The 27,713-nt window shown below is 41.9% G+C and overlaps 2 protein-coding genes across 9 annotated transcripts in view; both read right to left on the bottom strand.

The window, feature by feature from the left end:
* Positions 1-6,059, bottom strand: part of ZNF609 (zinc finger protein 609) — a 234,542-nt gene extending 228,483 nt beyond the window's left edge. For 4 of the 7 annotated variants that reach the window (XM_060294140.2, XM_070044899.1, XM_070044898.1 and 1 more), the window contains exon 1: positions 2,860-2,970. The gene's annotated coding sequence lies outside the window, so the exon portion shown is untranslated. Of the gene's footprint in view, positions 1-2,859; positions 2,971-5,950 lie in introns of those variants that run through there. The other 3 variants (XM_060294138.2, XM_060294137.2, XM_060294135.2) reach the window with 3 other exon arrangements.
* Positions 6,060-8,160: 2,101 nt separating this feature from the next.
* TRIP4 (thyroid hormone receptor interactor 4) overlaps positions 8,161-27,713 on the bottom strand; it is a 68,469-nt gene continuing 48,916 nt past the window's right edge. For both annotated transcript variants that reach the window (XM_030878993.2, XM_060294141.1), the window contains 2 exons: positions 21,461-21,563; positions 8,161-8,627 (listed from right to left, as the gene is read on the bottom strand). In XM_030878993.2, the coding sequence (XP_030734853.1) occupies positions 8,560-8,627; positions 21,461-21,563 (171 nt within the window). In that variant the 3' untranslated portion in view covers positions 8,161-8,559. The remainder of the gene's footprint in view (positions 8,628-21,460; positions 21,564-27,713) is intronic.

Consider the following 27,713-nt stretch of genomic DNA (forward strand, 5'->3'; position numbering starts at 1 on the left):
CTTCTAGAGACCACACATCATTCCTGTACTTATTAAGTCTCCACGGCTGAGCCCAGGCAGTAGTGTTCTGAGTCAAATAAGTAAGGAGTGGCACTTCCACTTGACAGAGCAATCAGTAAACCCCTCAACAAATTATCCTGTTCCAGTCATTTAGTTGCTATATGTTAATTGCAGCATAATTACTACCAGGAGCCAAAATTATGCTTCCATATCCTCACACAAAATAAGCAATAATCTGTCCAGCTATCTAGACCTCTCACAAGGAAACATTTTCTAACAAGAAGCTGGGGGAAAAATATCCAAAGTGCTCTCTGAAATATGGTCACAGTCAGAAGACTTATAAGACTCCTTGTGGCAAGGGCCCAATTCTGAAACCACTAAATCTAATCAGGGCAAATTTAATCTGAGGCTTCTGCCTTCACTGTCACCTGACAGGATTAAGAAATGAATGCCAACAGCCCAAGAGCAAAAAGCTTTGGACTCAGTTTAGCTGAGACTTCACTCAGAGACCTAGGACATATAGTTGGAAACAGTCTAAAGACAGACAACACCTCTAGTAAGACCTTAAGACAGTTCGGTCATCAAGAAACATAAAGGTCAGAACAACCTGTTCCCTCCTAACAAAGCCCAACACCTAAGTGGCAAGCCATCATTTTTAAGAAACTCATTGAAAGAGAAAAGGGAGGCAACGTGGTCAGACTTAGGGCCTCAGAAAGACCTTTACCACAACCAAAGGCTAAAGTTCCTCTTCAACAACACTCTATAGGAAATGGCTGGCTATTGTGTACAGTGTATATTGTATACAACTGTCCTCCCACAATGAGCTTGATTTCTAATCTCTGTTCAAAGAAAAGTTTTCTTTAATGTCCTAAAGGAAAACCTCATTTCTAGCCCCCAATAATTCTTTACCCAACTAATAGTACCTAAATGCTATTTGGGCACTTCTATGAGGTAAATGCAAGGGCAGGGTTCCTTCTAGCTTGTTCTCATCCTTCTCTCATTAGTAACTCCCAAGATCTCAAATGATTTTTTTTTTAATGTTCATCTCTTTGGCAAACTTCTCCCTAACACAGAAGCACACATGGATTTTCTACACAATGAACAAGTCACCTCCTTTCATCTGAATTAAAATGAAGATAAAAAGGAAAGTTGTTTCGTTTCCCCAGCCCTTGCCCAGATAGGCAAATTCTGTGGCTTTTTTGTCGTGCAATTATTCTGACCAGGAAGTCACCATTAAAAAGGTACTTGGTCCTTGAGTCCCTATCTTAACCCTGCACAGGTTTTTAGTGGTATTCCTAAACGAGTAAACAAAAATCTTTGTGTGTGTCCCATCTCTATAAAAAGGATTAAATATGCTGGCTCAAACAAGAGTAAAACCCTCCCCTTGGAGTCTTCTTCCTTAAAAGTCTGACACAAACATCAGGGTTGGGCCTCCCAGCCACTCTTCCTCCTCAACTTAGTACAGGCTAGCCAAAGAGGCAGGCACAACATGGCTGGCATTCCCTATTCTTCTGAAAAATGTGTGCCAATGAGCTCTGCATTGTTCCTCACTCAAAAAGAAGAGCCCTTCTGTCTGGCCTCCTCCAATGGCAAGCCCCAGTCTGGAAAAGGAAGAAAATGGCACTGAGGAGCCTGGGAGATGGAGCATATCCAAAGCTCTCAGACAAGACTTGAACCTATGACCTTCACTGTGTACACAATAGGCGGGTGAGAGGGACCGGTTTATCTCTGCAGCAGCAGTTCTCAGCCCTGGGGTAGCAGTCCCGATAAAATGACACGACTATTGTGTGTGGCAGCAGAACAGTCATCTCCTCACAACAGCCTAAACCAGCACTCCCTCCCCCAAGACAAAGCAGCAGGGGTGAAATTAACTCAAGGCTGCAGAGCAAAGCCTCATACAGAAAAGAGAGGCCTGTAGGGGATTGAGGACTCTCCTGAACCCCTAGGGCTCTGGACACATGGCTGGAAACAGACAGGCTTTCTTCCCCATCTTTCCCACTCTCATTTAGATTGGAAGCTGTTTCTTAGAGAATTTAATCATCTGTGATTTGTTCAGAAATATTCCCCCTGAAGGGCTCTGATCTCTCCACCCTGTGTGAGCCTAATTCCTAGAACCTGAAATGACTGTTTGCTGCTGCCTGTTTCACAAACACACATTAATTGGTCAGATGTGTCTCCTCCTCCTCAACCCCAGAGGGAGGAAGGAGAATCTGAGCAAAGCACAGAGATGATCCAACCGTAATTACACATAAAGGGAAAAGAGGGCAGCATGGGTTTTCCAAACAGGACAGGGTCACAAACCCTCCCGGGGGTACTAGGATAGCAGTTAAGGCCAGGCCCAGGAATCCCTCCATCTTGAAGAAAAGGACAGGAGTAAATGTGACCTGAAGACTGGAAGGAGTACACACCCACAACCTACTTACTGCACATTCCCGGCCACCTTGCTCCCCCCTCCTGGGCTGCGCACACGTCCTGCTCCCAGACCCTCGCCCTGAACCCCCCTAACTCCCTGACTAGCTCCAGTCGCCCTGGGCCCCCTCAAGATACCCAGACTCGCCTTTGAAACTCTCTGGCCTGTCCCCACAACCTGGCCAGACCCTAATCCCCTCTGGGGCACCCCTACCCTCAGCCGGAACCGGCCCTGGCCGCGCTTTGAACTTCACCCCGCGCCCCTCGACGCCCCCTCCCCCACCCGCGCAACGACACCCCCACCACCCGCGCCATACACACCTTCCCCCTCGCTCCGCCCCGGCCTCGCAACCCCCACTTCCTCTGTCAGGCGCCGCTACCCCTGGCCCCCTCGGCGCCGCCGCCTCTTTCCTCCCCCAACCCCGGCTCCACACAAAGCTCCGGACTCACCGCGCGGCCGGTCCCGGGAGCCGCCACCTCCGCCCGCCCGGGCCCCGGGCCGTCGAGCCGCCGCTGCTACGGGGCCCAGGCCGCCATCCGTTCCCGCGGCCCCTCCCCCCCACCCCACCCCGCCTCGCCTCGTCTCCGGCTCTCCGCCCCCTCCTCGCGCCGCTCCGCCCCGCCCGCCGGTGCCGCTGTGTCCGGGGCCGCGGGTCCCTCCGCCGCCGCCGCCGCCGCGATCCGGGACAACCAGGGCCGCCCGCAAGACCCGGACACTGGACTACCGGGCCCTCGGATCCGGATCTCGGGCTGGTGTGCCGTCTGGAGCGGTAGAGCGCAGGGGAAACCCGGAATCTGGATGGACGAACCAAATCCTGGGTCTCGGAACGCGCGGTCACACGGAGCCCGGATTAGAGACTCGGGGCCCGGATTAGAGACTCGGAGCTCTGGGAATGCTGGAAAACCCGGCGAGCCGGTTAAAACAGAGATAAACTCGAAGAAACCTGGATTGGAGAGCTCGAACCTAACGCTCTCTCCTCGTGGAAAGAACTCTCGCTGGACCAGACTTCCTCGCAGAGAGGTCTCTGGGGAAGTATCATACCTTAAATGCGGAAGACATCAATTCTGTAGGTGTCCAACCCGGGGGAGAGGAAAGGGTCACAAGGGGTCGGAACGTGAACATCCACAAAGAACAGAAGAGCAAGCACAGCTCATCGTGTTTCACCCATTTTATCCCTTGGTTCAGCAAAGTATCAATCCCCTAATTTTTTATCCTTTGTTCTCCAATTTCTTTTGTAGGATTACCACTAGTTTTCCTCCTAAAAGTACCTATTTCTAATCCTTCTAATATAACTTTTCACCTCACCACCCCATATCACCAAATCTTGTTGCCTTTTATTATCTAAAAGTCCTACGGTTCTTTTCCAACCCACCATTCCAACTATTGTAACTTTTATCTTATCTGCTATTCATCTGATTGCCCAGCACTCTATCTAGTAGGCATCCTGTCCTTGTTTAAGTGAACCCTCCCACTCACCTCTCACTCATGAAACTTATCATACTTTTCACCACCTCTTCCCTAAAACGTCCACCCCCTTCCCTTGCGAAAAGAAATTTATCTTAATTCTCAAGTCTTAGCCTCAATTATGTCCTTGACCATCTTAGCTCTGCAGGGTTTTTTTGGCTGCGCAGCATGTGTGATCTTAGTTTCCTGACCAGGGATCAAACCTGTGCCCCCTGCAGTGGAAGTGCAGAGTCCTAACCACTGAACCGCCAGGGAATTCCCAGCTCTGCAGTTTTTATCTTTCCTTTCCCTTACCCTGAGGCATCCTTCAACAGTGCCATTCAAGAGAGTATGTGACTTGGGGATACAGCCAGGTCATAAAATCCCTTTATATCTCCAAATACACATGCAAAAGGTGTGTGTGTGTGTGTGTGTGTGTGTGTGTGTGTGTGTCAGGGGGTGATGGCTAAAGATGAACACTAAGCCTATCTGGCCTAGGAAAAATAATCTCCCCTTGATCCACCCATATTCAGCTTGTTCTAGGACCGTACAAGAACAAAACTGACCCCAGGTGACAGAAGATCTCTAATCTGTACTGGACGATGTTACAAGCGAGGATTCAGCTACTTGCAGGCAGACAAAGAGAAGGGTTTAGAGACTTAGGTATGAATTAAAGGTTAACACTTGAGTAGTCATCTTCTACTGAAGAGCATGACTCTACCACTGAAAAAGACTGGACTGCAAAAATGGGGAACAAAGCAAACATTCCTACAGTGAACTTCAATTTTTAGACAGAAATTTTTCAAGCCTAGAAGAACCATTAAAAATTTTCAAGCAATTGATGTCCTATACAGTAAAAGAATCTTAAGCTTTGACTTCTTATTCCTCTAGACCAGGGTTTGGCAAAATATGGCCCACAGGTCAAATCAGGTGCAGTGCCTGTTTTGGTATGTCCCATGAACTAAGAATAAGAATGGCTTTTACATTTTTGGATGGCTGAAAAATAATCAAAAGAAGACTATTTTGTGATGTGAAAATTATATTAATATATTAATTCAAATTTCAGCGCCCATAAAAAAAGTTTTACTGGCTCATAGCCATGCTCATTCACCTACGTATTATCTATGGATTCATTTCACTTGCACTGCAACAGCAGAGTTAAATAGTTGTAACAGGGACCATATGGCCTGGAAAGCCTAAAATAGTTGCTGTCTGGCCCTTTACAGAAAAAGTGTGCTGACCCCTGCTCTGAACAAGCAGTGTCTGATAGAACTTTTTGCAATGATGGAAATATGCTATTCTTGAGCTGTCCAATTCAGAAGTCACTAGTTATATGTAGTTATGTGAACACCTGAAATATGGTACTGTGACTGAAGAAATGAATCTTAATTTCACTTAATTTAAATAATCATATGTGTCTAGTGGCTACTATATTAGACAGCACAGCTCTAGACGCTCCTCAAATCTCATATATTGACATTTTTGGCCCCTTGTCCCAACATCTCACTCCCTTCCTGTGACACATCTACACATTCTCAGTTGCCCTCTCTGCCCCACCTTATCTACCTGACCCCAAGTCAGGGTACAATATTTACTAGGTTTTCTTTCTAGACTCTTCATTGTCACAACAGAAATCTAATCAGTCTACCAGGTTTCACCGCATGAATTAACCCACATTATGTGCACACACATAAATGGACACACATTTACACAAGTTTCTTTGTGTCAGAGGATGGCACTGTGGCTATGTTCTTTCTTCTCTGCATGAGAGAATTAGAAAGCCCTCCACATGCAAGATTCCTTGATGCTGCTGGAGCCTGTGATATGGATCACCTCCCTCCAAACACATTCACAGAAGCTGAGAACAGCAGATGTGCACTTGCTATTTGAATCTCAAGGAAAAAAAATCCTTCATCACAGGACTTTCTTTCCTGCCCTCCGAGGCCTAATAAACTGAAGTTAGCTGATTTTTCTAGTTTAATAGATGCTTGCTTTTTTACTGGCCTTGTCTAACTGGGCAAGAGAACAACCCCAATACTGTCTCTATCTTGGCTAGGAGCTCTAGTAAAAGCATAAAAAAAAAAAAAAAAAACTTACCAAACGAAATGAAATCCACATAAATGGTCTTCAGTAGAGACAGTAGTTAAAATGGAAAGAGATTAGGGTTATAACTCATAAAAAGCCATAACTTTGTAATTATTTGTAAAAGCAATCTTTATAGTCAATTTTTATACCTACTCCCTAGGAAAAAACGGGTTTCTGTAAACTTCCAGCTTAAAAAGAAAAAAAGGGACACCTAGTTTTCTTTCTCCAGATTAGCTATAGCAAGCAAACACCACCCCACCCCACCCCTACTCCATTCCAAACATCTATCTGCAAGGCCAAAGCCTCCTAAAAATCCTGGCAGAGAAAGACTCCAGTTTTATATATATCCTACTTTGAGCTTATATAATTGAGACTGTGTCCTGCCTAGAAAAACAAAAACGCTGAATCCTTTAGCCACTATACAAATTGAGAGCCAATGAACCCAACTATCCAAAGGAGGGTACAGATATTTAGGCTGTAGAAGTAAACCAGCTCAGAAATGTGGACCTTCCCTCAGGCCAAGCTGTCCCAGAGTTACAGGGTCAGTGCAAAGTGCCGTAAAGTACTGAAAGGCTACTCCTGGGTGAGTTTGTACTCGGGCTGCTAAGATTTTCCACTAGGCTTTAAATTATGCTATTCATCACTGAGCAACTGACGGCCATCTACCCCCAAGTCTCTCCCACACTTCCTCCCGGGTGTCTCCACAAATAAAAGAGAGACCTTATACCACCACCACGTGAACTGAAGAGAGTCTTTCACAGTCTAACCATGAAAAGGAGAAGTTTCCAAGTTACTCTGCCTTTACTCATGTGGCTCCAGCTGCATATTTTGGTTGCTGAGGTGGGTTTCCCATAAACTTGTAAAGTTCTCGTAAACTTTCTTATCACGGCACACAAAATGGTTGCATAACCTGAACTCTTGCATCTCCTGATGTTTTTCTTTAGGCATGCACACACAATCTATCCAGGTGGAAAAATCAATCCATACTCCTCTGTGTTCAGGCTGTCTGTCGTGCAAATAAAAAGGCAGAAAGATAAACTTTTTTTTTTTTTTTTTTTGCTCCTTAGGTTCTTCACCTCCTATCTTTCAATTTTATTTTGGTATTAAGAAAACCAGACAATTCCAGCACAGAATTCAAATTGCTACTGCTTGGTAAACTATTAACTGCATAGTGAACCCAGTGTGGCTTCATTAATAGTACTAGGGTCTGCAGAAAGCCAGAGAGAGACTTTTTTCCCCCCTAAAGAACTGCCATTGGCGTCCTTTCCAACTTTCTCTACAGAAGTTGAACAGAAAAAAAAAAAAAAAAGAATACAACATGCCTTCATCACTAGAACAAGAATTGGGTGGGTTTTGCCTGGGAATCCAGAGTGATCAGGCCCCCACAAAACCAATGCCCGGAGCTCTGCAACAAGCAGGGTTCACAGTTGAGTGAGCATCAATGCATAATGAGTGGAGGCATTTCAATGCAAATAAATGCTGAATATGAAGGATTAAAGAAAGGGGAAATTAATCTTTTTCATAACACAGGGCACTTTTTTCTCTCCCTTGCGCTCTCTTTTTTAAGTCATGCACACAACTGCTGGAGGGAATCCAACTTCCCCAGTGTGGTAGTGCTGCTTTATAAAAAGCAGAACATACACATTTAAGACCGTGAATTTCCTGAGGATGCCAGCAACTGAGATTCTGACAGCTCTTCTGAACAGCCTCAGAAAAAAAGTGCTTCACTAAGTGGGACCAGAATGACTAGTAAAAATCTCATTTCAAACCAACCTCCTATTTTTCCAAAGCTCATAGCTTCTTGGGGTATGGATGGCTTAAAGGGTTTGGTTTCAGCATTTGGGGATATTTGGATGCATTTACTGAAAGGATTTTATTTTTGTTTGTTTCTAATTCACCATCCAAGTGATACTTTTGCAATACCAACAAAATAAACAGGGCGGTTTCATGCTGCTTTAGCAGGTGGCTCTATCTCATCCCAGTCTGATCCTCTTATGTCCTAATGTCTCAAACCAAAGAACAAAGTGGCAGCACCTCTTCAGGTTATCCGCCCACCCCACCCCCCACCAAAATCGGCCAGCGAAGGTTACTCAGCTGAATACTATTCACTTGAAGAGATGTTGGACTAGAGCAGCAAAGTTGATTAAAAACCTCTCTGTCCAATCACACGTTTCTATTAAACACAATTCCTCAAACATCCTAATACTCTACCAGGTTATCACTTTGAAAAAAAAAAAAACTTTAAAATTCAAGTGGTCCCTTAAAATACTGTTAACCTAGGTTAAGAATTTTCCTAACTAAAACAAATCCAAGCCTCAGAGAGGAAAATAATTTCCAACTTGTTCCTTTTTCTTCTGTATCATTCTGAGAAAAATGTCAAAGATCTAGAATTTTTAAAATAAGTCTTTATAAATAATGTATCCAAAGATTTTTACCCACTACATAAAGTAAGAATCCCACTCTTTAAGAAAAATATACAGATTTTGATGAGTTTAAATTCTGAGAGGTTCAAGCCTGATGCCAAGCCTTTAGATGTCTACTGCTTCAATTCCAAAGGACCAGTGGATAGCAATTTTAGTACACAAAACTCCACTATGCTGTATAGTTCCTTTTTTCCTGGGTCAGACAGCTTTATTCTGCTTCATTAACCCCTTCTTTGCTCCTTGATGGATCTTGGAATCCAGTTTCCCTGTAAGGGAGAAAAAGAAGCCTCATTATTTATTTTTTATATTTGCAATGCAAATCTTTCATGGCCTCCCAGGTCTTCTGGTTACTGTGCTTCTGTCACATTCAATTATCTTGCTTCAGGACTCAGACACTTTCAAACTTCAGAGTTTCATTCTGTAAGAATGAGGAAGCAATGGGAACACTGTATAGGGACACACAAATGTACGTACGTACACAGACACAATGAGTATTCACCTAAAAACCTAAGAAGTTAATATTTCTAATTTTGTAGTTACTAGAAAAGAAACATTGCATTTTCCAGAGTGCCTGATGCTAAGGCAAGTTTTTAAAGAATACACACATAATGATAAAGGAAGACATTTCACACAGTGGGAAACCCATTCCTCTGACCTGTTAACTGGCTGAGCATAATGCATGTACCTCCCTCACAGTGAGAAAAGCAGTTCAACTCACTCCTTTGCTGCCTCAGACTTAATAGGGGGAGTGACCTGAAACAGTGGAGTAGAATCCACATGAATGCTTTACTGACAAAGGGCCCCTATCACCAGTTAAGAAGGGCAAAGGTCATAGGCTGTATGACTCGCCTAAGTGTTAAAGTTAGAAAACAAGCAACCTTCCTGTCCCAGGTGACCCTAATGAGAGGTACTTCACGGATGTGGTCTCCGACCTCTGACTTCTCAGATCTACCAGGATAAAGTTGGGTTCAGTGGTAGCTGCCGCCTTAGGAAATATCCATCTCATGAAGAAAAACTAACAGAGTTCCTGTCTGCCTGGCCTGAGAACAGAGCTTGCAGGTTGCTTTCTCCCACAAAAAGTCTTATTTAAGTCAATAGAGATGCTGATGCTGGAAACAGAAATAGTTTAGTTCAGCCTTGGCACTAAATAAACAAACAAACAAAAACAAAACAGCTGGGTGTACTACAGGCCTATACCCACAACCACTGCCCCTTGTATGTTGTCATTTTCATTTGTTGCAGTAATCAGGTATAAGAGAGAAAGCACTGGACACAAAGCCAGGAAACCCAGGTTCCAGTTCTCCTTTGTCTGATATCAACTAGATGAGTGACTTGGGGCAAGTCATTAGATCTCTCTGGACTTCAATATTCTCATTTGTCCAACTAAGGTAAGAATACATGTCCGGACTACTGCACAAGGAGAGTGTGAAAAAAATTACTTCAATCTAACACGTTTCCCTGTTTTCTTAATTTTTTTCTTCTTCCTCATCTTTCCAGGGCGACATCTGCCTCTGGAATAACATTACTTCCTTCTCTGGGCTTCCTTAGAAACCATCACTAAGTGATATCCTAAATGATGTCCACAACAGTCACAATGATGTTGACTTTAATTTGGGCTTTAGAGCACAGAGGTCTCCTAGAGATTTAGGAGTTCTTTCATCCCCCAGGCTGTCTTGCTGAAAATCCAAACATGTGCCAGCAACCTGGCAAAGGGCCCTGTTACGAGGCAAGTTTGCCGTTGTATCCCTAAGGCTACCAAATGGCAGGTGCTCAATAAATGAATTAAACAAAGAAAAGCAGACACCACAAATTTCAAAACCTTTACTTTATAGGGACTACTAAGTAACCAAAAATAGCAGATATCAGATAAACATAAAAGAGTACTCATTGTAAAGCTGGTGGTACCCAGAGGTACAGAGAAGTATTGCGTCTCATTAAGCTTTTTAGGACAAGCTAGGACACAATTTAGAATTCCATCTAGGACCACAGACTTCTAGTTCTCTGTACTGAATAAGTTAGAAGACCCAGGTCCCAGTTTTGGTCCTAAGACTACCTATCTGTATAACCTTGAGGAAGTCACCTAGTTACTCTTGTCCTCAACTTTTTCAATGCTATGAGGAAACATGGACTACACAGTACTGAAGGCCCTTTGCAGCTCTGTGATACTCTGCCCTAAAAATGAAATGTAAATTGGAATACTTTGTTTCTGAGGCAATGTGATAAAGTGAGAAGAGCTGGAAACCTAGAGGTAGAAAGACCTGAGCAAAATATAATTTCTGTAAACCTGTTCACTCAGCTATAAAATGAAAGGAAGAAAAAATTCCTACTAACTTACAAAGTTGTTGAGAGGATTATAGTTAATGCTAAGTGTTTTTCTATATACTAAGCCCTGTACCAAGTATTTTACATATACTGAATCATTTAATCAAATAATTAATTGAAATAATATAGATCAAAGGGACTTCTCTGGTGACACAGTGGTTAAGAATCCACCTGCCGGGCTTCCCTGGTGGCGCAGTGGTTGAGAGTCCGCCTGCCGATGCAGGGGACACCGGTTCGTGCCCGGGTCCGGGAAGATCCCACATGCCGTGGAGCAGCTGGGCCCGTAACCACGGCCGCTGAGCCTGCACGTCCGGAGCCTGTGCTCCGCAATGGGAGAGGCCACGACAGTGAGAGGCCCGCGTACTGAAAAAAAAAAAAAAAAAAAAAAGAATCCACCTGCCAATGCAGGGGACATGGGTTCGAGCCCTGGTCCAGGAAGATCCCACATGCTGCGGAGCTACTAAACCCGTGCGCCACAACTACTGAGCCTGTGCTCTAGAGCCCAATAGCCACAACTACTAAGCCCACGTGCCACAACTACTGAGCCTGTGCACCTAGAGCCCGTGCTCCACAGCAAGAGAAGCCACCACAATGAGAAGCCTGCACACCACAACGAAGAGTAGCCCCCACTCGCCGCAACTAGAGAAAGCCTGTGCACAGCAATGAAGACCCAACGCAGACAAAAATAAATAAATAAATAAAATTTATTTAAAAATATATACATTAAAGTGCTTCATGAGTTCAAAGTTCTCTGAAAAATTAACGGTAGTCGTGTTATTTATGCTAAGGCTTGGGAGTTGTGTTTCTTAGTTATGGTCTCAGTTTTACTTTTACTTTACCATATTTACCAGATAACTCTAGGCAAGACTTTTAACTATATTTATTTCAGGCTCCCCAAAGCTTTACTGGATAAGAATATTCCAAATATGATTTTCATAAAACTCCAGTCTGACTGTGAAAGCCCTCACATGAGACCAGCTCAGGTAAGATCAACCCATTGGAGCAGAGCACTCAATGGTAGGCAAATTAATCTCTGGCTTCAATGATGATGTCATAAAATGGAAAACTGATGGGAGGAAGGAGATACAGAGGACGAAGGATTTCCAGGGTACTCCCAGGGATTCAGAAAGTCTTTCATTCCCTAGACTAACCTAAGAAAACCATACATGTGCCAGCAATCTGTGAGCTCCTTACAACTAAAAACTTCTTTGCATCCCTAATATCTACCATAGTGACTGCCAATAGTAGCAGTTGGTTTAGCTGGGCAATGAAGGCCAGGGACTGGGGCTCCTTGCATGAAGAAGCAGTTATTGTGGATGCCCTCTGAACTCTGAGTTCTAGTTTAGCCTGTTTTTTTAAGACTTGGGATCTGGACAGTTAACTACAGTAATATACAGTATACTCTCTTAAAAGCAGAGAGATAATGCTTAGTTTCTGTATTTCCCCAATATTTTTACATTTAGTACATACAGCATTTCAGTGTTAAACCACATCCTCAATCATGGTGCCTAAAAGAAAATCAAATGCATGTGCAGCAGATGGAGGAGAAGTTAAAAGGGAAAAAACTATTTGCCATCAATCGATATAACTCTCATAGGGATTTTCACATGCTTTGCATAAGATATAAGGCAGAATTTGCATGAGTTTATAAAGCATGTAGTTCATTTAAAGTAAAAAAATTACCTTCATCTCTTTGAGCATTCAACCTACATATCCTACGATACTTAACTTTTTTGCATTTCTTAATTTGAGCAGACACACAGCCAAGTGATTTCATATTGCACATTGTTTTCTGAATTATTTCAACTTCAAGAAGCACAATTATCCTCAGGTCAAGCAAGCTCAAGTTTACATGTCCAAAAACATAAAAAAAAATATGCCTTTAATTTAAAGCAAATATATACACGTGATACAACATGTAAATGAGTTATATTGTAGACAGTTATTTGCAAGTCAGAAGTTTGGAACTTAGAATAAATTTCCCATAGAACTAATCTATGAAAAGTGGCTAGGGGCTTCCCTGGTGGCGCAGTGGATAAGAATCTGCCTGCCAATGCAGGGGACATGGGTTCAGGCCCTGGTCTGAGAAAATTCCACATGCTGCGGAGCAACTAAGCCCGTGTGCCGCAACTACTGAGCCTGCACTCTAGAGCCTGCGAGCCACAACTACTGAGCCTGCGTACCACAACTACTGGAGCCCATGCTCTACAACAAGAGAAGCCACCGCAATGAGAAGCCCGTGCACTGCAACGAAGAGTAGCCCCTGCTCACTGCAACTAGAGAAAGCCCGCACACAGCAACGAAGACCCAATGCAGCCAAAAATAAATAAATAAATTAATTAATTAAAAATTAAAAAAACCAAAAGAAAAGTGGTCAGGTTCCTAAGCCATCCCACAAGAAAAAAATATTTAAGGCACAGAGCTGTAACTGAAGTAGAGTATTAATATTATTAATACCATGGAACTTAACCACTTCATGTAACAATATTCTAGAAGAAAATGTGAAGCATTCCAAATTAAGAGCCAAGTATAGGAACTCCCTTGTGGTGCAGTGGTTAAGAATCACCTGCCAATGCAGGGGACACGGGTGTGATCCCTGGTCTGGGAAGATCCCACATGTCGTGGAGCAACTGAGTCCGTGCACCACAACTACTGTGCCTGTGCTCTAAAGCCCATGAGCCACAACTACTGAGCCCACGTGCTGCAACTACTGAAGCCCGTACGCCTAGAGCCTGTGCTCCGCAACAAGAGAAGCCACCGCAATGAGAAACCTACACACCGCAACAAAGACTAGTCCCCACTTGCTCCAAGTAGAGAAAGCCTGCGTGCAGCAACGGAGACCCAACACAGCCCTAAATAAATAAATTTATTAAAAAAAAAAAAAAAGAGCCAAGTATGTATTTTTCCCTATGGAAGTGGGATTAAAGAATTTTCCAACTGTAAACTACTGGAGGTGGTCCCTATGGCTTAAGGGAAGGAAGTTCTGGCAGAGTGTAAGGTTTTTAAAGACAGTAAGGATGAATGAAGGACAAAGGAATGAAGAGTTACAGGGAATAGAAACTTCACACCAGACTAAATCCTCAGGTCGGCTGGCTCCCTCTCAATATAAGTTTTTTTCTGAGACACAGAGATCGGTCAACCTATTCTTTCTCCACTGCCCCCAACCCCCACCACCACCAACCCCTAACTTTACCTGTTGTTTCTGACCCATGTTTCACCTTGTCTGGTCTACCATGGAAGAAGCTGCAGTCTCACAATTTCTCTCCAGCCCTGCTGTCCCTAAAACAAGCACACAGCCCATTTTCGCTTTTTAAAGCTTTTAACCAACAGAAGGAATGGGGAAACGCTTTCTCTTAAGACCATCACCCTCCCCACCTCCTATTAAACCTTGTGGAGAAAAATGAAGGTCATATGTGTGCTGCAGTTGGGTCTCTGGGAGGAGAAAGTACTGAAGTAAAACGTTTCAGAGAAATATATAAACTCTGTTTACACAAAACATTTTCTCACAGGATTTTAAGCAGCAGATGAAAACCAAGATAGAAAGGAAGCTATGAAAAGGTAACTGGGACTAAAGATCAAGTAGCAGTGGGTCTGGGAGAGAAGACTGACCACGTTTTCCTCCTACCACCAGTGTTGCCATCAGTGCCCACAGTAAGGTAAGAATGGACTAGAGTAGGAAGAGGTAAAATTTCTCAACCTAAAACGGAGAGAAAAAGGGAGATTTAAATCCTAAATAGTGAAGAAGAAGGAAAAAGAATTTCCAGGGCCACTTGGCTAACAGGTGGGGTAAAGTATGAAGTAAATTGTGTAAGTGAAGGGCAATTTATGTTCAGATTTTCTGACTTGCAGGAATCTCAGGAATATGTTTCACAAATCATGAGGGTTGCCTGAATTTTGCAGTGAATATACATGAATCTAAATTCATACTCCAAGCATTTCATTTTGTGATCAAAAGCAGTATTATCCACACCGCAGTCAGCTAATCAACAGCATTAGTATCACTTGGGAGAAGGGCACAGGAATCTGTGTTTTAACAGCTCTCTAGGTGACTTTTATTTACATTACAGTCTGAGAAGTACTTCTTTACAGAACAGATTTATATAAAATAGTTGGTCCACGACGAACAAGGTGACATAGTATTGAGCACAGCTGACAGCAATGCATGCCTCAGAAGCATCCAGTTCACACAATGGGAAAGCAATGTCACAGAGTCATGAAATAGTAACTGACATGAGCAAATGGGAGAGTTGCTGATGCTGTTTTTTTTTTTTAAACATCTTTCTTGGAGTATAATTGCTTTACAATGGTGTGTTAGTTTCTGCTGTATAACAAAGTGAATCAGTTATACATATACATATGTCCCCATATCTCCTCCCTTTTGCATCTCCCTCCCACCCTCCCTATCCCACCCCTCTAGGTGGTCATAATCCACATAGCTGATATCCCTGTGCTATGTGGCTACTTCCCACTAGCTATCTGTTTTACGTTTCGTAGTGTATATATGTCCATGCCACTCTCTCGCTTTGTCACAGCTTACCCTTCCCGTTCCCCATATCCTCAAGTCCATGCTCTAGTAGGTCTGTGTCTTTATTCCCATCTTACCCCTATGTTCTTCATGACCTTTTTTTTTTTCTCTTAGATTCCATATATATGTGTTAGCATACGGTATTTCTTTTTCTCTTTCTGACTTACTTCAGTCTGTATGACAGACTCTAGGTCCATCCACCTAACTACAAATAACTCAATTTCGTTTCTTTTTATGGCTGAGTAATATTCCACTGTATATATGTGCCACATCTTCTTTATCCATTCATCTGTTGATGTACACTTAGGTTGCTTCCATGTCCTGGCTATTGTAAATAGAGCTGGAATGAACACTTTGGTACATGACTCTTTTTCAATTATGGTTTTCTCAGGGTATATGCCCAGTAGTGGGATTGCTGGATTGTATGGTAGTTCTATTTTTTGTTTTTTAAGGAACCTCCATAATTTGTTAATATGGTGTATCACATTGATTGATTTGCGTATATTGAAGAATCCTTGCATTCCCGGGATAAACCCCACTTGATCATGGTGTATGATCCTTTTAATGTGCTGTTGGATTCTGTTTGCTAGTATTTTGTTGAGGATTTTTGCATCTATGTTCATCAGTGATATTGGCCTGTAGTTTTCTTTCTTTGTGACATCTTTGTCTGGTTTTGCTATCAGGGTGATGGTGGCCTCGTAGAATGAGTTTGGGAGTGTTCCTCCCTCTGCTATATTTTGGAAGAGTTTGAGAAGGATAGGTGTTAGCTCTTCTCTAAATGTTTGATAGAATTCGCCTGTGAAGCCATCTGGTCCTGGGCTTTTGTTTGTTGGAAGATTTTTAATCACAGTTTCAATTTCAGTGCTTGTGATTGGCCTGTTCATATTTTCTATTTCTTCCTGGTTCAGTCTCGGAAGGTTGTGCATTTCTAAGAATTTGTCCATTTCTCCCAGGTTGTCCATTTTATTGGCATAGAGTTGCTTGTAGTAATCTCTCATAATCCTTTGTATTTCTGCAGTGTCTGTTGTTCCTTCTCCTTTTTCATTTCTAATTCTATTGATTTGAGTCTTCTCCCTTTTTTTCTTGATGAGTCTGGCTAATGGTTTATCAATTTTGTTTATCTTCTCAAAGAACCGGTTTTTAGTTTTACTGATCTTTGCTATCGTTTCCTTCATTTCTTTTTCATTTATTTCTGATCTGATCTTTATGATTTCTTTCCTTCTGCTAACTTTGGGGTTTTTTCTTCTTCTTTCTCTAATTGCTTTAGGTGTAAGGTTAGGTTGTTTATTTGAGATATTTCTTGTTTCTTAAGGTAGCATTGTATTGCTATAAACTTCCCTCTTAGAACTGCTTTTGCTGCATCCCATAGGTTTTGGGTCATTGTGTTTTCATTGTCATTTGTTTCTAGATATTTTTTGATTTCCTCTTTGATTTCTTCAGTGATCTCTTGGTTATTAAATAGTGTATTGTTTAGCCTCCATGTGTTTGTATTTTTTACAGCTTTTTTCCTATAATTGATATCTAGTCTCATAACGTCATGGTCAAAAAGATATTTCATATGATTTCAATTTTCTTAAATTTACCAAGGCTTGATTTGTGACCCAAGATACGATCTATCCTGGAGAATGTTCCATGAGCACTTGAGAAGAATGTGTATTCTGTTGTTTTTGGATGGAATGTCCTATAAATATCAATTAAGTCCATCTCGTTTAATGTATCATTTAAAGCTTGTGTTTCCTTATTTATTTTCATTTTGGAAGATCTGTCCACTCGTGAAAGTGGGGTGTTAAAGTCCCCTACTATGATTGTGTTACTGTCAATTTCCCCTTTTATGGATGTTAGTATTTGCCTTATGTACTGAGGTACTCCTATGTTGGGCGCATAAATATTTACAATTGTTTTATCTTCTTCTTGGATTGACCCCTTGATCATTATGTAGTGTCCTTCTTTGTCTCTTCTAATAGTCTTTGTTTTAAAGTCTATTTTGTCTGATATGAGAATTGTTACTCCAGCTTTCTTTTGATTTCCATTTGCATGGAATATCTTTTTCCATCCCCTCACTTTCAGTCTGTATGTGTCCCTAGGTCTGAAGTGGGTCTCTTGTAGACAGCATATATACGGGTCTTGTTTTTGGATCCATTCAGCCAGTCTATGTCTTTTGGTTGGAGCATTTAATCCATTTACATTTAAGGTAATCATTGATATGTACGTTCCTATTCCCATTTTCTTCATTGTTTTGGGTTTGTTATAGTAGGTCTTTTCCTTCTCTTGTGTTTACTGACTAGAGAAGTTCTTTTAGCATTTGTTGTAAAGCTGGTTTGGTGGTGCTGAATTCTCTTAGCTTTTGCTTGTCTGTAAAGGTTTTAATTTCTCCATCAAATCTGAATGAGATCCTTGCTGGGCAGAATAAGCTTGGTTGTAGGCTTTTCTCCTTCATCACTTTAAATATGTCCTGCCACTCCCTTCTGGCTTGCAGAGTTTCTGCTGAAAGATCAGCTATTAACCTTATGGGGATGCCCTTGTATGTTATTTGTTGTTTTTCCCTTGCTGATTTTAATATTTTTTCTTTGTATTTAATTTTTGAGTTTGATTAATATGTGTCTTGGCATGTTTCTCTTTGGATTTATCCTGTATGGGACTCTGTGCTTCCTGGACTTGATTAACTATTTCCTTTCCCATATTAGGGAAATTTTCAACTATAATCTCTTCAAATATTTTCTCAGTCCCTTTCTTTTTCTCTTCTTCTTCTGGGACCTCTATACTTTGAATGTTGGTGCATTTAATGTTGTCACAGAGGTCTCTGAGACTGTCCTCAATTCTTTTCATTCTTTTTTCTTTATTCTGCTCTGCAGTAGTTATTTCCACTATTTTATCTTCCAGGTCACTTATCCATTCTTCTGCCTCAGTTATTCTGCTATTGATTCCTTCGGGAGAATTTTAAATTTCATTTATTGTGTTGTTCATCACTGTTTGTTGGCTCTTTAGTTCTTCTAGGTCCTTCCTGGTTAAACGTTTCTTGTATTTTCTCCATTCTGTTTCCAAGATTTTGGATCATCTTTACTATCATTATTCTGAATTCTTTTTCAGGTAGACTGCCTATTTCTTCTTCATTTGTTAGGTCTGGTGGGTTTTTGCCTTGCTCCTTCATCTGCTGTGTGTTTCTCTGTCTTCTCATTTTGCTTAACTTACTGTGTTTGGGGTCTCCTTTTCGTAGGCTGCAGGTTCGTAGTGCCCGTTGCTTTTGGTGTTTGTCCCCAGTGGCTAAGGTTGGTTCAGTGGGTTGTGTAGGCTTCCTGGTGGAAGGGACTAGTGCCTATGTTCTGGTGGATGAGACTGGATCTTGTCTTTCTGGTGGGCAGGTCCACGTCTGGTGGTGTGTTTTGGGGTGTCTGTGGCCTTATTATGATTTTAGGCAGCCTCTCTGCTAATGGGTGGGGTTGTGTTCCTGTCTTGCTAGTTTTTTGGAATAGGATGTCCAGCACTGTAGCTTGCTGGTCGTTGAGTGGAGCTGGGTCTTGGCATTGAGATGGAAATCTCTGGGAGATTTTCGCCGTTTGATATTATTACGTGGAGCTGGGAGGTCTCTTGTGGACCAGTGTCCTGAACTTGGCTCTCCCACCTCAGAGGCACAGCCCTGATGCCTGGCTGGAGCACCAAAAGCCTGTCATCCACACGGCTCAGAATAAAAGGGAGAAAAAAAGAAAGAAAGAAAGAAGAGAGCAACCAAACCAAAAAACAAATCCACCAATGATAACAAGTGCTAAAAACTATACTAAAAAACCCAAAAAAACGGACAGACAGAACCCTAGGACAAATGGTAAAAGCAAAGCTATACAGACAAAAACACACACAGAAGCATACACATACACACTCACAAAAAGAGAAAAAGGGAAAAAAATATATATATCGTTGCTCCCAAAGTCGACCTCCTCAATTTGGGGTGATTCGTTGTCTACTCAGGCATTCCCCAGATGCAGGGTACATCAAGTTGATTATGGAGATTTAATCCGCTGCTCCTGAAGCTGCTGGGAGAAATTTCCCTTTCTCTTCTTTGTTCGCACAGCTCCTGGGGTTCAGCTTTGGATGTGGACCTGCCTCTGCATGTAGGTCGCCTGAGGGCGTCTGTTCTTCACTCAGACAGTACGAAGTTAAAGGAGCAGCTGATTCGGGGGCTCTGGCTCACTCAGGCCCGGGGGGAGGGAGGGGTACGGAATGCCGGGCAAGCCCGCAGCGGCAGAGGCCGGCGGGACGTTGCACCAGCGTGAGGTGTGCCGTTCTCCCGGGGAAGTTGTCCCTGGATCACGGGACCCTGGCAGTGGCGGGCTGCACAGGCTCCTGGGAGGGGAGGTGTGGATAGTGACCTGTGCTTGCACACAGGCTTCTTGGTGGCTGCAGCAGCAGCCTTAGCGTCTCATGCCCGTCTCCGGGGTCTCGCGCCCGTCTCTGGAGCTCCTTTAAGCAGCGCTCTTAATCCCCTCTCATTGCGCACCAGGAAACAAAGAGGCAAGAAAAAGTCTCTTGTCTCTTCAGCAGCTCCAGACTTTTTCCCGGAGTCCCTCCCGACTAGCCGCAGTGCACTAGGCCCCTTCAAGCTGTGTTCACGCAGCCAACCCCAGTCCTCGCCCTGGGATCTGACCTCCAAAGCCCGAGCCTCAGCTCCCAGCCCCGCCCGTCCCGGCGGGTGAGCAGACAAGCCTCTCTGGGCTGGTGAGTGCCGGTCGGCACCGATCCTCTGTGCGGGAATCTCTGCTTTCCCTGCTGCACCCCTGTTGCTGCGCTCTTCTCCGTGGCTCCGAAGCTACCCGCCTCCGCCACCCACAGTCTCTGCCCGCGAAGGGGCTTCCTAGTGTGTGGAAATCTTTCCTCCTTCACAGCTCCCTCCCACTGGTGCAGGTCTCGTCCCTATTCTTTTGTCTGTTTTTTCTTTTTTCTTTTGCCCTACCCAGATACGTGGGGAGTTTCTTGCCTTTTGGGAGGTCTGAGGTCTTCTGCCAGCATTCAGTGGGTGTTCTGTAGGAGTTGTTCCATGTGTAGGTGTATTTCTGATGTATTTGTGGGGAGGTGATCTCCACGTTTTACTCTTCCGCCATCTTGAAGCTCCTCCGCTGATGTTGTTTTTAAAATGAAGTTAGGGACTGCCCTGGTGGCACAGTGGTTAAGAATCTTCCCGCCAATGCAGGGGACACAGGTTCAATCCCTGGTTCGGGAAGATCTCATATGCCGCGGAGCAACTAAACCCATGTGCCACAGCTACTGAGCCTGCGCTCTAGAGCCCGCGAGCCACGACTACTGAAGCCCACGCGCCTAGAGCCCATGCTCTACAACAGGAGAAGCCACCGCAATGAGAAGCTTGTGCACCGCAACAAAAAGTAGCCACCGCTGGCTACAACTAGAGAAAGCCCGCGCACAGCAATGAAGACCCAGCACAGCGCAAAATAAATAAATTTATTTTTTTAAAAAATGGGAAGTTAGGCAAAGAGGACACCACTATATGTTTCTTGAGATTCCTTGGAAATAAAAGAGGCTGCTGTAGCACTAGACAGAGGAAGAGGAGTTGGGAGTTGAAGAAGAGCTGGAAGTTGAAAGAATCAAGTCACAAGCACTCCTAAGAAGTGAATATGCAGAGGGTACTATAATCACAAACACATAAAAGCAAACATTACAGAAAAGAAAACCATCAGGAGATTTCAAAAAGAGGATGAAAAGCAAGAGGGCTAGAGCAGAGCTCTAGGAAGCAGTAATCAAGGGAATAGTGGGAAGTGGTACCTCCAAAATAGACATTCAAAAATAGACACTTAAAAAGTTAAGTCTTATTCTCAGATTGAATACTGAGGAACAATGGATAAATGACAATGTTGCCACTGGCACTGGCTTAATACTTCCTTTAATAAGAACAGTACAGTGGGGCAAACGGACTCTTGGCTGACAAATAGGATTTTAAAGGTAATGGGGTCCTAAATGGAAGTTTAGAGTGATTCACTCATATACCAATAATTGTGGATCGAGGTATATTTTGGAAAGGCTATACTGTAGTTAACATTAAAGTTATTGATAAATAGAATTTTTTTATTGAAGTATAGTTGATTAACAATGTTGTGTTAGTTTCAGGTATATGATAAGTAGAATTTTACTAATCCTCCAAATATTTGAGATGACATAGAACAGGATAAAAAGAGAAAAAAATTTTTAAGTTAAACAAGTGAGATTCAAGACAAAAAGAAAAAAATTAGACCATCAAAGCTTGTGACTTACAGATTTTTGGACTTCCTTTAATAGGAAACTTCACAATCATTTCCTGGGGATTTGTGCAGATGAAAACAAATGGAGAATCAGATTCTTGACTCATGTCTGGATACTGTGAAATATAAAAATAAAAAGTTCAGGCTAGTTGGAACAAATTTTGAATTTCAAAGAGATCAAAGGATGTCCCAAAATCCACCTCAACATTCTGATAATAGTACTCTCCATTACACAGTCAGGTAAAGAGGATTATGCTCAGTAAGCAAGAACAAACCTTCAACTTTCCCCAGGCTTTAGCACAGTATTCTTATACAGTCTTTTGCCCACCATCTGTGACTTCCTATAATGGAAGCAACTTCTTCAAAAAAGATGCCTGACATCTTCCCAGAGAATCAAAACTGACTAGTCTTTCAATATAAGTGACTGTGAGTTGGGAGATTCAGAGGTCTCCTTCAGGAACATCAGGCACCCCCAGGTTCAGCTCAAGTGAAACAGTGGAAGATTTAAGAAAAATAGAACATTTGTGGAAATTCTGCCAGAAACAATCAACAGAGCCCTCCTCTCACTAAAGGGAAGGAAGATGATTCATTCTGAAAGGTATGAACATGCCGAAGTTGTTTTGCTGGATGCATTCCAGACTCACTTAGGGTGAAAAGGTAATGGTAGAGCAATTCTGAAAATAATTTAGAAGCCTCCTTTGGATCGCATATCACAAAACAAATCTGTGTGAATACTTAGGACTTTTACTCCTTCTGCAAAGACAGACACAGAACGTAGAGTAAGACTATCTGGCCACACAATCACAACTTAAGGAACAACTGGGGTTGGCAGTAAGTGCTCTCTAGCAATGCCCAACTGACCAGGTACTTCATTATTTCCTATCTTGGGATGTCCTGTGTTTAGCATGTTGGATAAATACGACTCAAAAGCTGACTATGGCTGTGGGTCAGACTTCATCATCGGAGGAGCCTTTCTCCTAGTAATTAAAAAGTATGAAATTATTTTCCACTCTTATTCACCTGCTAAGATGTGTCCTCTAAGATATAAAAGGCTTTAAAGTAAAAATGGACGCTTCAGTAAAATAAATCAGAAAATTCAAATGTCTCTGTAACTAGTGGAAGCATAAACAGGCAACTTCTTTACTGACTACTCTGTCCCAATGCTGTGAAGAAACAGAAGGGATTTACAGTGGCTTTTAGTCCTGCCCACATACCATGGGTTTCTGTGTGGGACAGGTGTGGCATGTACTTTGACAAAACATAGCTTAATATCAAGTATCAGCCACATTTATATTCACAGGCACTCACAATTATATTCACATGAACATTCAAAATGCTCATGGTAGAAAATAAAGACTAAAGATGGAAGGAGAAACTTTCTTCTTTCCTTATCCTTTGGATCTTTAGAATGCAAAGAAAAGCAGGGTCAGCTGTTACTGTTGAGGTGCTTTGGGACAAATAAAACCTAATTCTCCAGGGGCCAGAGCAGCAACAGTCACCATTCACATCACTTCAATTTTCCTGCTCTCTCTTCTCTGTGTCTTAGAGAGTGTCAAGGCAGAGGACAAACCTGCCAGGACTTCACAGCTCCGCTTTTCCAAAACTACAAGCCATTTCACTCCTCTTTCTTCCACATCAATAAATGTTCTCTCTCTACTGGATCAATCCCATTAACAAACATACTTTCTATAATGTCTGCCATAAAACAAAAACTCCCCAGATCCCACATTCTCCTCCAGCTGCTGCTCCATTTCTCAGATTCCTTTCAAAACAAAATTCATTAAAAGATTATCTATACACTCTGCCTCAAATTTGTCTCCTTCTATTTGTTCTTGAATTCACTATAGAGAGGCTTTCACTCCCATCACTCCACCAAAACTGTTCTTGTAAAGGTTATCGTTCACTTCCATGCTGCCAAATCAAACGATCAATTCTCAGTTCTCATCTTAATTGATTTATGTAGAACTTGACAGAAATCTTCTCTCCCTCCTTCTTGAACACATTCCTCACTTTGCTTCCAGGATACAATTCTCCTTCTGGTGTTGCTTCTTCACTGACTGCTCCTCATTTCCCCATCGTTTAAATGCTGGAGTACTTCAAGAGTCAAACCTCAGACCTCATCTCTCTCTACATTCACAACCTTGGCTATTTCCTTCAGTCTCAAAGTTAAAAATTAAGGTCCTGTATTTGTAACTAGGAGAGGTGATGGATGTTAACTAAACTTATTGTGGTAATCATTTTGCAATATATAGATCATATATCAAATCTTCATGTTGTACAACCTTAAACTAATACAATGTTATACGCAATTATTTCACAATAAAACAGGAAAAAAATACGGTTCTGTAAATATAAATCAATACCACAATGAGATACCACTTTACTCTCACTAGAATGACTTATTATAAAACAAAACGAAAATAAAAAACAGGAAAAATAACAAGCATGGGTAAGGATGTGAAGAAACTGGAACCCTCATGCATTGCTGGTGTGAACGTAAAACGGTGCAGTTGCTGTGAAAAACAGTTCGGTGGTTCTTTTAAAAGTTAACCGTAGAATGACCATATGATCCAGCAATTCTACTTCTAGGTATATACTCAAAGGAACTGAAAATAGGGATTCAGATATTTGTACACCAATGTTCACTGCAGCATTATTCACAATAGCCAGTGGTTTCCACAATCCAAATGTCTAATGATAGATAAATGGATAAACAAAATATGGCATATACATACAATGGAATATTATTAAGCCTTAAAAAGGAATGAAATTCTGATACATGCTACAACATGAATGAACCTAGAAAAATTATGCTAAGTGAAATAAACCATACACAAAAGGACAAATATTATATGAGTCTACTTATGTGAGATGCTTAGAATAGACAAATTCGGAAATTCCCTGGTGGTCCAGTGGTTAGGACTTGGTACTTTCACTGCCAGGGCTGGTGTTCAATCCCTGGTCAGGGAACTAAGATCTCACAAGCAAAAAAAGATAAATTCATACAGAAAGAAAGTATAATAGAGGTTACTAGGGGCTGGGGGAAGGAGGAAAGAGGAGTTAATATTCACTGGGTACAAAGTTTCTGTTTGAGATGATGAAAACTTCTGGAGATGGACGGTTGCACAACACTGTGAATGTACTTAATAGTTGCACAACACCGTGAATGTACTTAATACCCCTGAATTGTGCAGTTAAAAATAGTTTAAACGGTAAGTTTATGTTATGTATATTTACCACAATAAAAATAAAATAAAATAAAAAATCAAGGTCCTGGATTTCCTTTCCAAACCTGCCCCTCTCTTATTCATACCCCTTTAAAATAAATAGCTATTCCATCTTTCTAGTTGTTCAGGCCAAAAACCCCACAACCAACCCGCTGGGAAATCCTGTTAACTCTACCTTCGAAAGATACCCAATAACTCACCACTTCTAAAGACCTCCTTTGCTACTTCCCTGGTTCAGGCCATCACAATGTCTCCCTGGATTACCACAATAACTTCCTAATTGGTTTCTCTGTTTCTGCCCTTTAACCTCCCTCTTGCCTATTCTCAACACAGCAGGCTGAGCTATTTTTAAAAAATATATCAGATCATGTCACTCCCCTGTTTGAAACTCTCCAATGGCTTTTCATCAGTCAGAATAAAAGACTAAGTCCTCACTATGACCTACAGGTCCCTAGACAATCTGGCCCCCATTTCCTCTCTGACGCCTTCTCCTACTACTCTCCCCACTTTCCACTCCAGCCACACAGGCTTCCTTGTTCCTGCCTCTGGATGTTTGTACTTGCTTACCTCTCTTCCTGGGATGCTTTCCCTGCTAGGTATATACATGGTTTCCTCTCTCTTTCTTCAGGACTTTGTTTATATGTCAACTTTGTAGTGGGTCTTCTGGCACTCTTAACCCCCATCTCCTACCTTATTTTTTTTTCTACAGCACTTACCATCATCTGATACTATGTAATTCACTTACTTAAAATTTTAAATCTGAATTTTCCTTACTAGGATAAAAGCTCCACAAAGGGAGGGATCTTTTGTCTGTTTTGTTTACTTCTCAGCACCTAGAATCATGCCTGGCACACAGTAGGCAATCAATAAATATTTGTTGGATGAAAGAACAAAAAAATTTACCAACTTGTGCTTTTAAGTTATCTTAACCATTCTAAATATGCACATGCTGGGAACTGGACACACTTAGGACTAAACTCTAGATAAAAGCAGGTGCTACTCTGTAACCTGTTATCCCTCAAGCTAAATTAGAACTTTTGTGTCTTGGCAAATGACCAGTAAGGCCCTATGTTTAATGAAAACTACCCTGACATATATTAACAGAGTAAGAAAATGTCAAATAATGGGGAAAATGATGGATAAATGAAATTATAGAACAAGAGGTTCCTTGGACCCATTCATGCCTTACAATAAAGATAAAAACTAAAATCAACTTTCCCAGCTGAATCTAAATCCAAGTTTCATGTGAATATTCCTTTTCCCAAGGTCTATCACTAAATTTCACGGGGCTTACAAGAAACAGAGCTGAAGTGCAAAGAAGCCTACAGGAATAAAGAAAAGTAAGAAAAAAAAAGAAAAAAAGAAAAGAAAAGTAAGGCCTATGTGTTGGGAGAAGGGATTCTTTTTCACAGTAAAATGCATTAAAGCAAAGTCAGCTTGGCAGAGCCTCAGTACCTGCAAAAAAGTATAATCTCTGCAACTGGGTCTTAGACATGACAGACCACATTAAACACCAACAAGACTTACAAGAAAGGGATTTTTGGTTTGAAAGTCAAAAGACTAAAATGCAGCTGACTCAAAGAAAGAGTAAATTAAGAAAAAGGAGGTTCATATTTGTGAAGAACGTGAATAAACTCTCGATGTCATATCCAATTTAGAGAGGATGCTAGACTAAGGGTCACGGAGATGGCACAATAGATAGGATAGGGAATGTGGGTTATAAGCCCAAGCAACTGAAAGCAACCATTTACATTCAGTAACAGACTCCTCAGGACGCTGCTGTTCTTGTCTTCAATAACATGACTCCTATCACCTGGTTTCCAGCCTGATGATTGCGGGAGGTGGGCCTACTCTTCTTTCATGCCTCATAAGTTTCATAGCTGTCTAACACAACAGATAATTAACTACTAAACAGCCATTTTCTTCTCCAATCCAGAGGGAAATTGTTCACCAGTCAACTAGAAAACATTTTTCTTGCCATTTTCATAAGAGAAAAAAAAAGTTTAGTGGTTTTTGGCAACCACCACTGACTCAGAGCCAAGTGAGCATTTTCACCAACTCCACCAGCCTCCATTTAATCCTCGTACTGAAATGATCAGAAAGTCCCAAATGATGTCACTCTTCCCAAAAAATCCTCAGATGACCTATATGTAAATCTTACACCTGTCTCCAGAGGACTAACAGCTAAAGCAAACATTTAAGAAGAAACTCATTGACAAAGAACATATATTTGCTGTAGGTTTTCTTGGTCTGAACTTTGAGGAACTAGACAGGACATGAAATCAGGCTCTGAAATCTAGTTAGCTGAAAACCAACTCCAAGAAGATTGAGGCGATAATACTCAGAAAGAGAGAAGGAAATGAGTCTGATAAAAAGGCCACAAGCACAACAGATCCAAAGAAGCATATCCTGAAAACAACTGTGTTCTCTGATAAATAGTTCTCATTAAAAAAAAAATAGTTCTCATTTTCCTTCAAAGCAATTCAAGGTGTTCACAGGATAACTAATACCTTGGCCCCACTATACTGGAGGATAAGAGTTTTTTCACATCAGAGTTAACATATTGATCATGATACTTTGATGAGATGACTACTGCATATTTGACTGGAGTTGGATAAAGATCATGCCAACTGGCCCCAAGTGGGATAGCTGAACTCATGTACCAGTACCCAGTGCAAATCATGTGCCTAGTAGCAAACATAGAGTGTTCCAGCTAAATGCTACAGAGACCATCCATATTTGCTCCAGGTAAGAGGAATAAGGGATAAGCAAGATGCAGCTTTTGGGTCTTCCAGACACTTGTGGAAGATGATCTGGTTGAAGCCACACAGCATTGGTATCTTGGTCCCAGTGTGACTTTCTGTGCTCTTGCGAATGCTATCTATACTGAAACCTCCATACACAAAAGAACCCAAGAACTTATATTTTCTCTAAAATTAACCTCATAGATTTTCTGCCCTGATTCTTCAAGACCTAAATGGGAATCACCCATTCATGACAATTATTTTTGTGTTTTTTTGTTGTTGTTTTTTCATGACA

This window comes from Globicephala melas, chromosome 2, assembly GCF_963455315.2.
Source record: "Globicephala melas chromosome 2, mGloMel1.2, whole genome shotgun sequence".
Classification (NCBI taxonomy): domain Eukaryota; kingdom Metazoa; phylum Chordata; class Mammalia; order Artiodactyla; family Delphinidae; genus Globicephala; species Globicephala melas.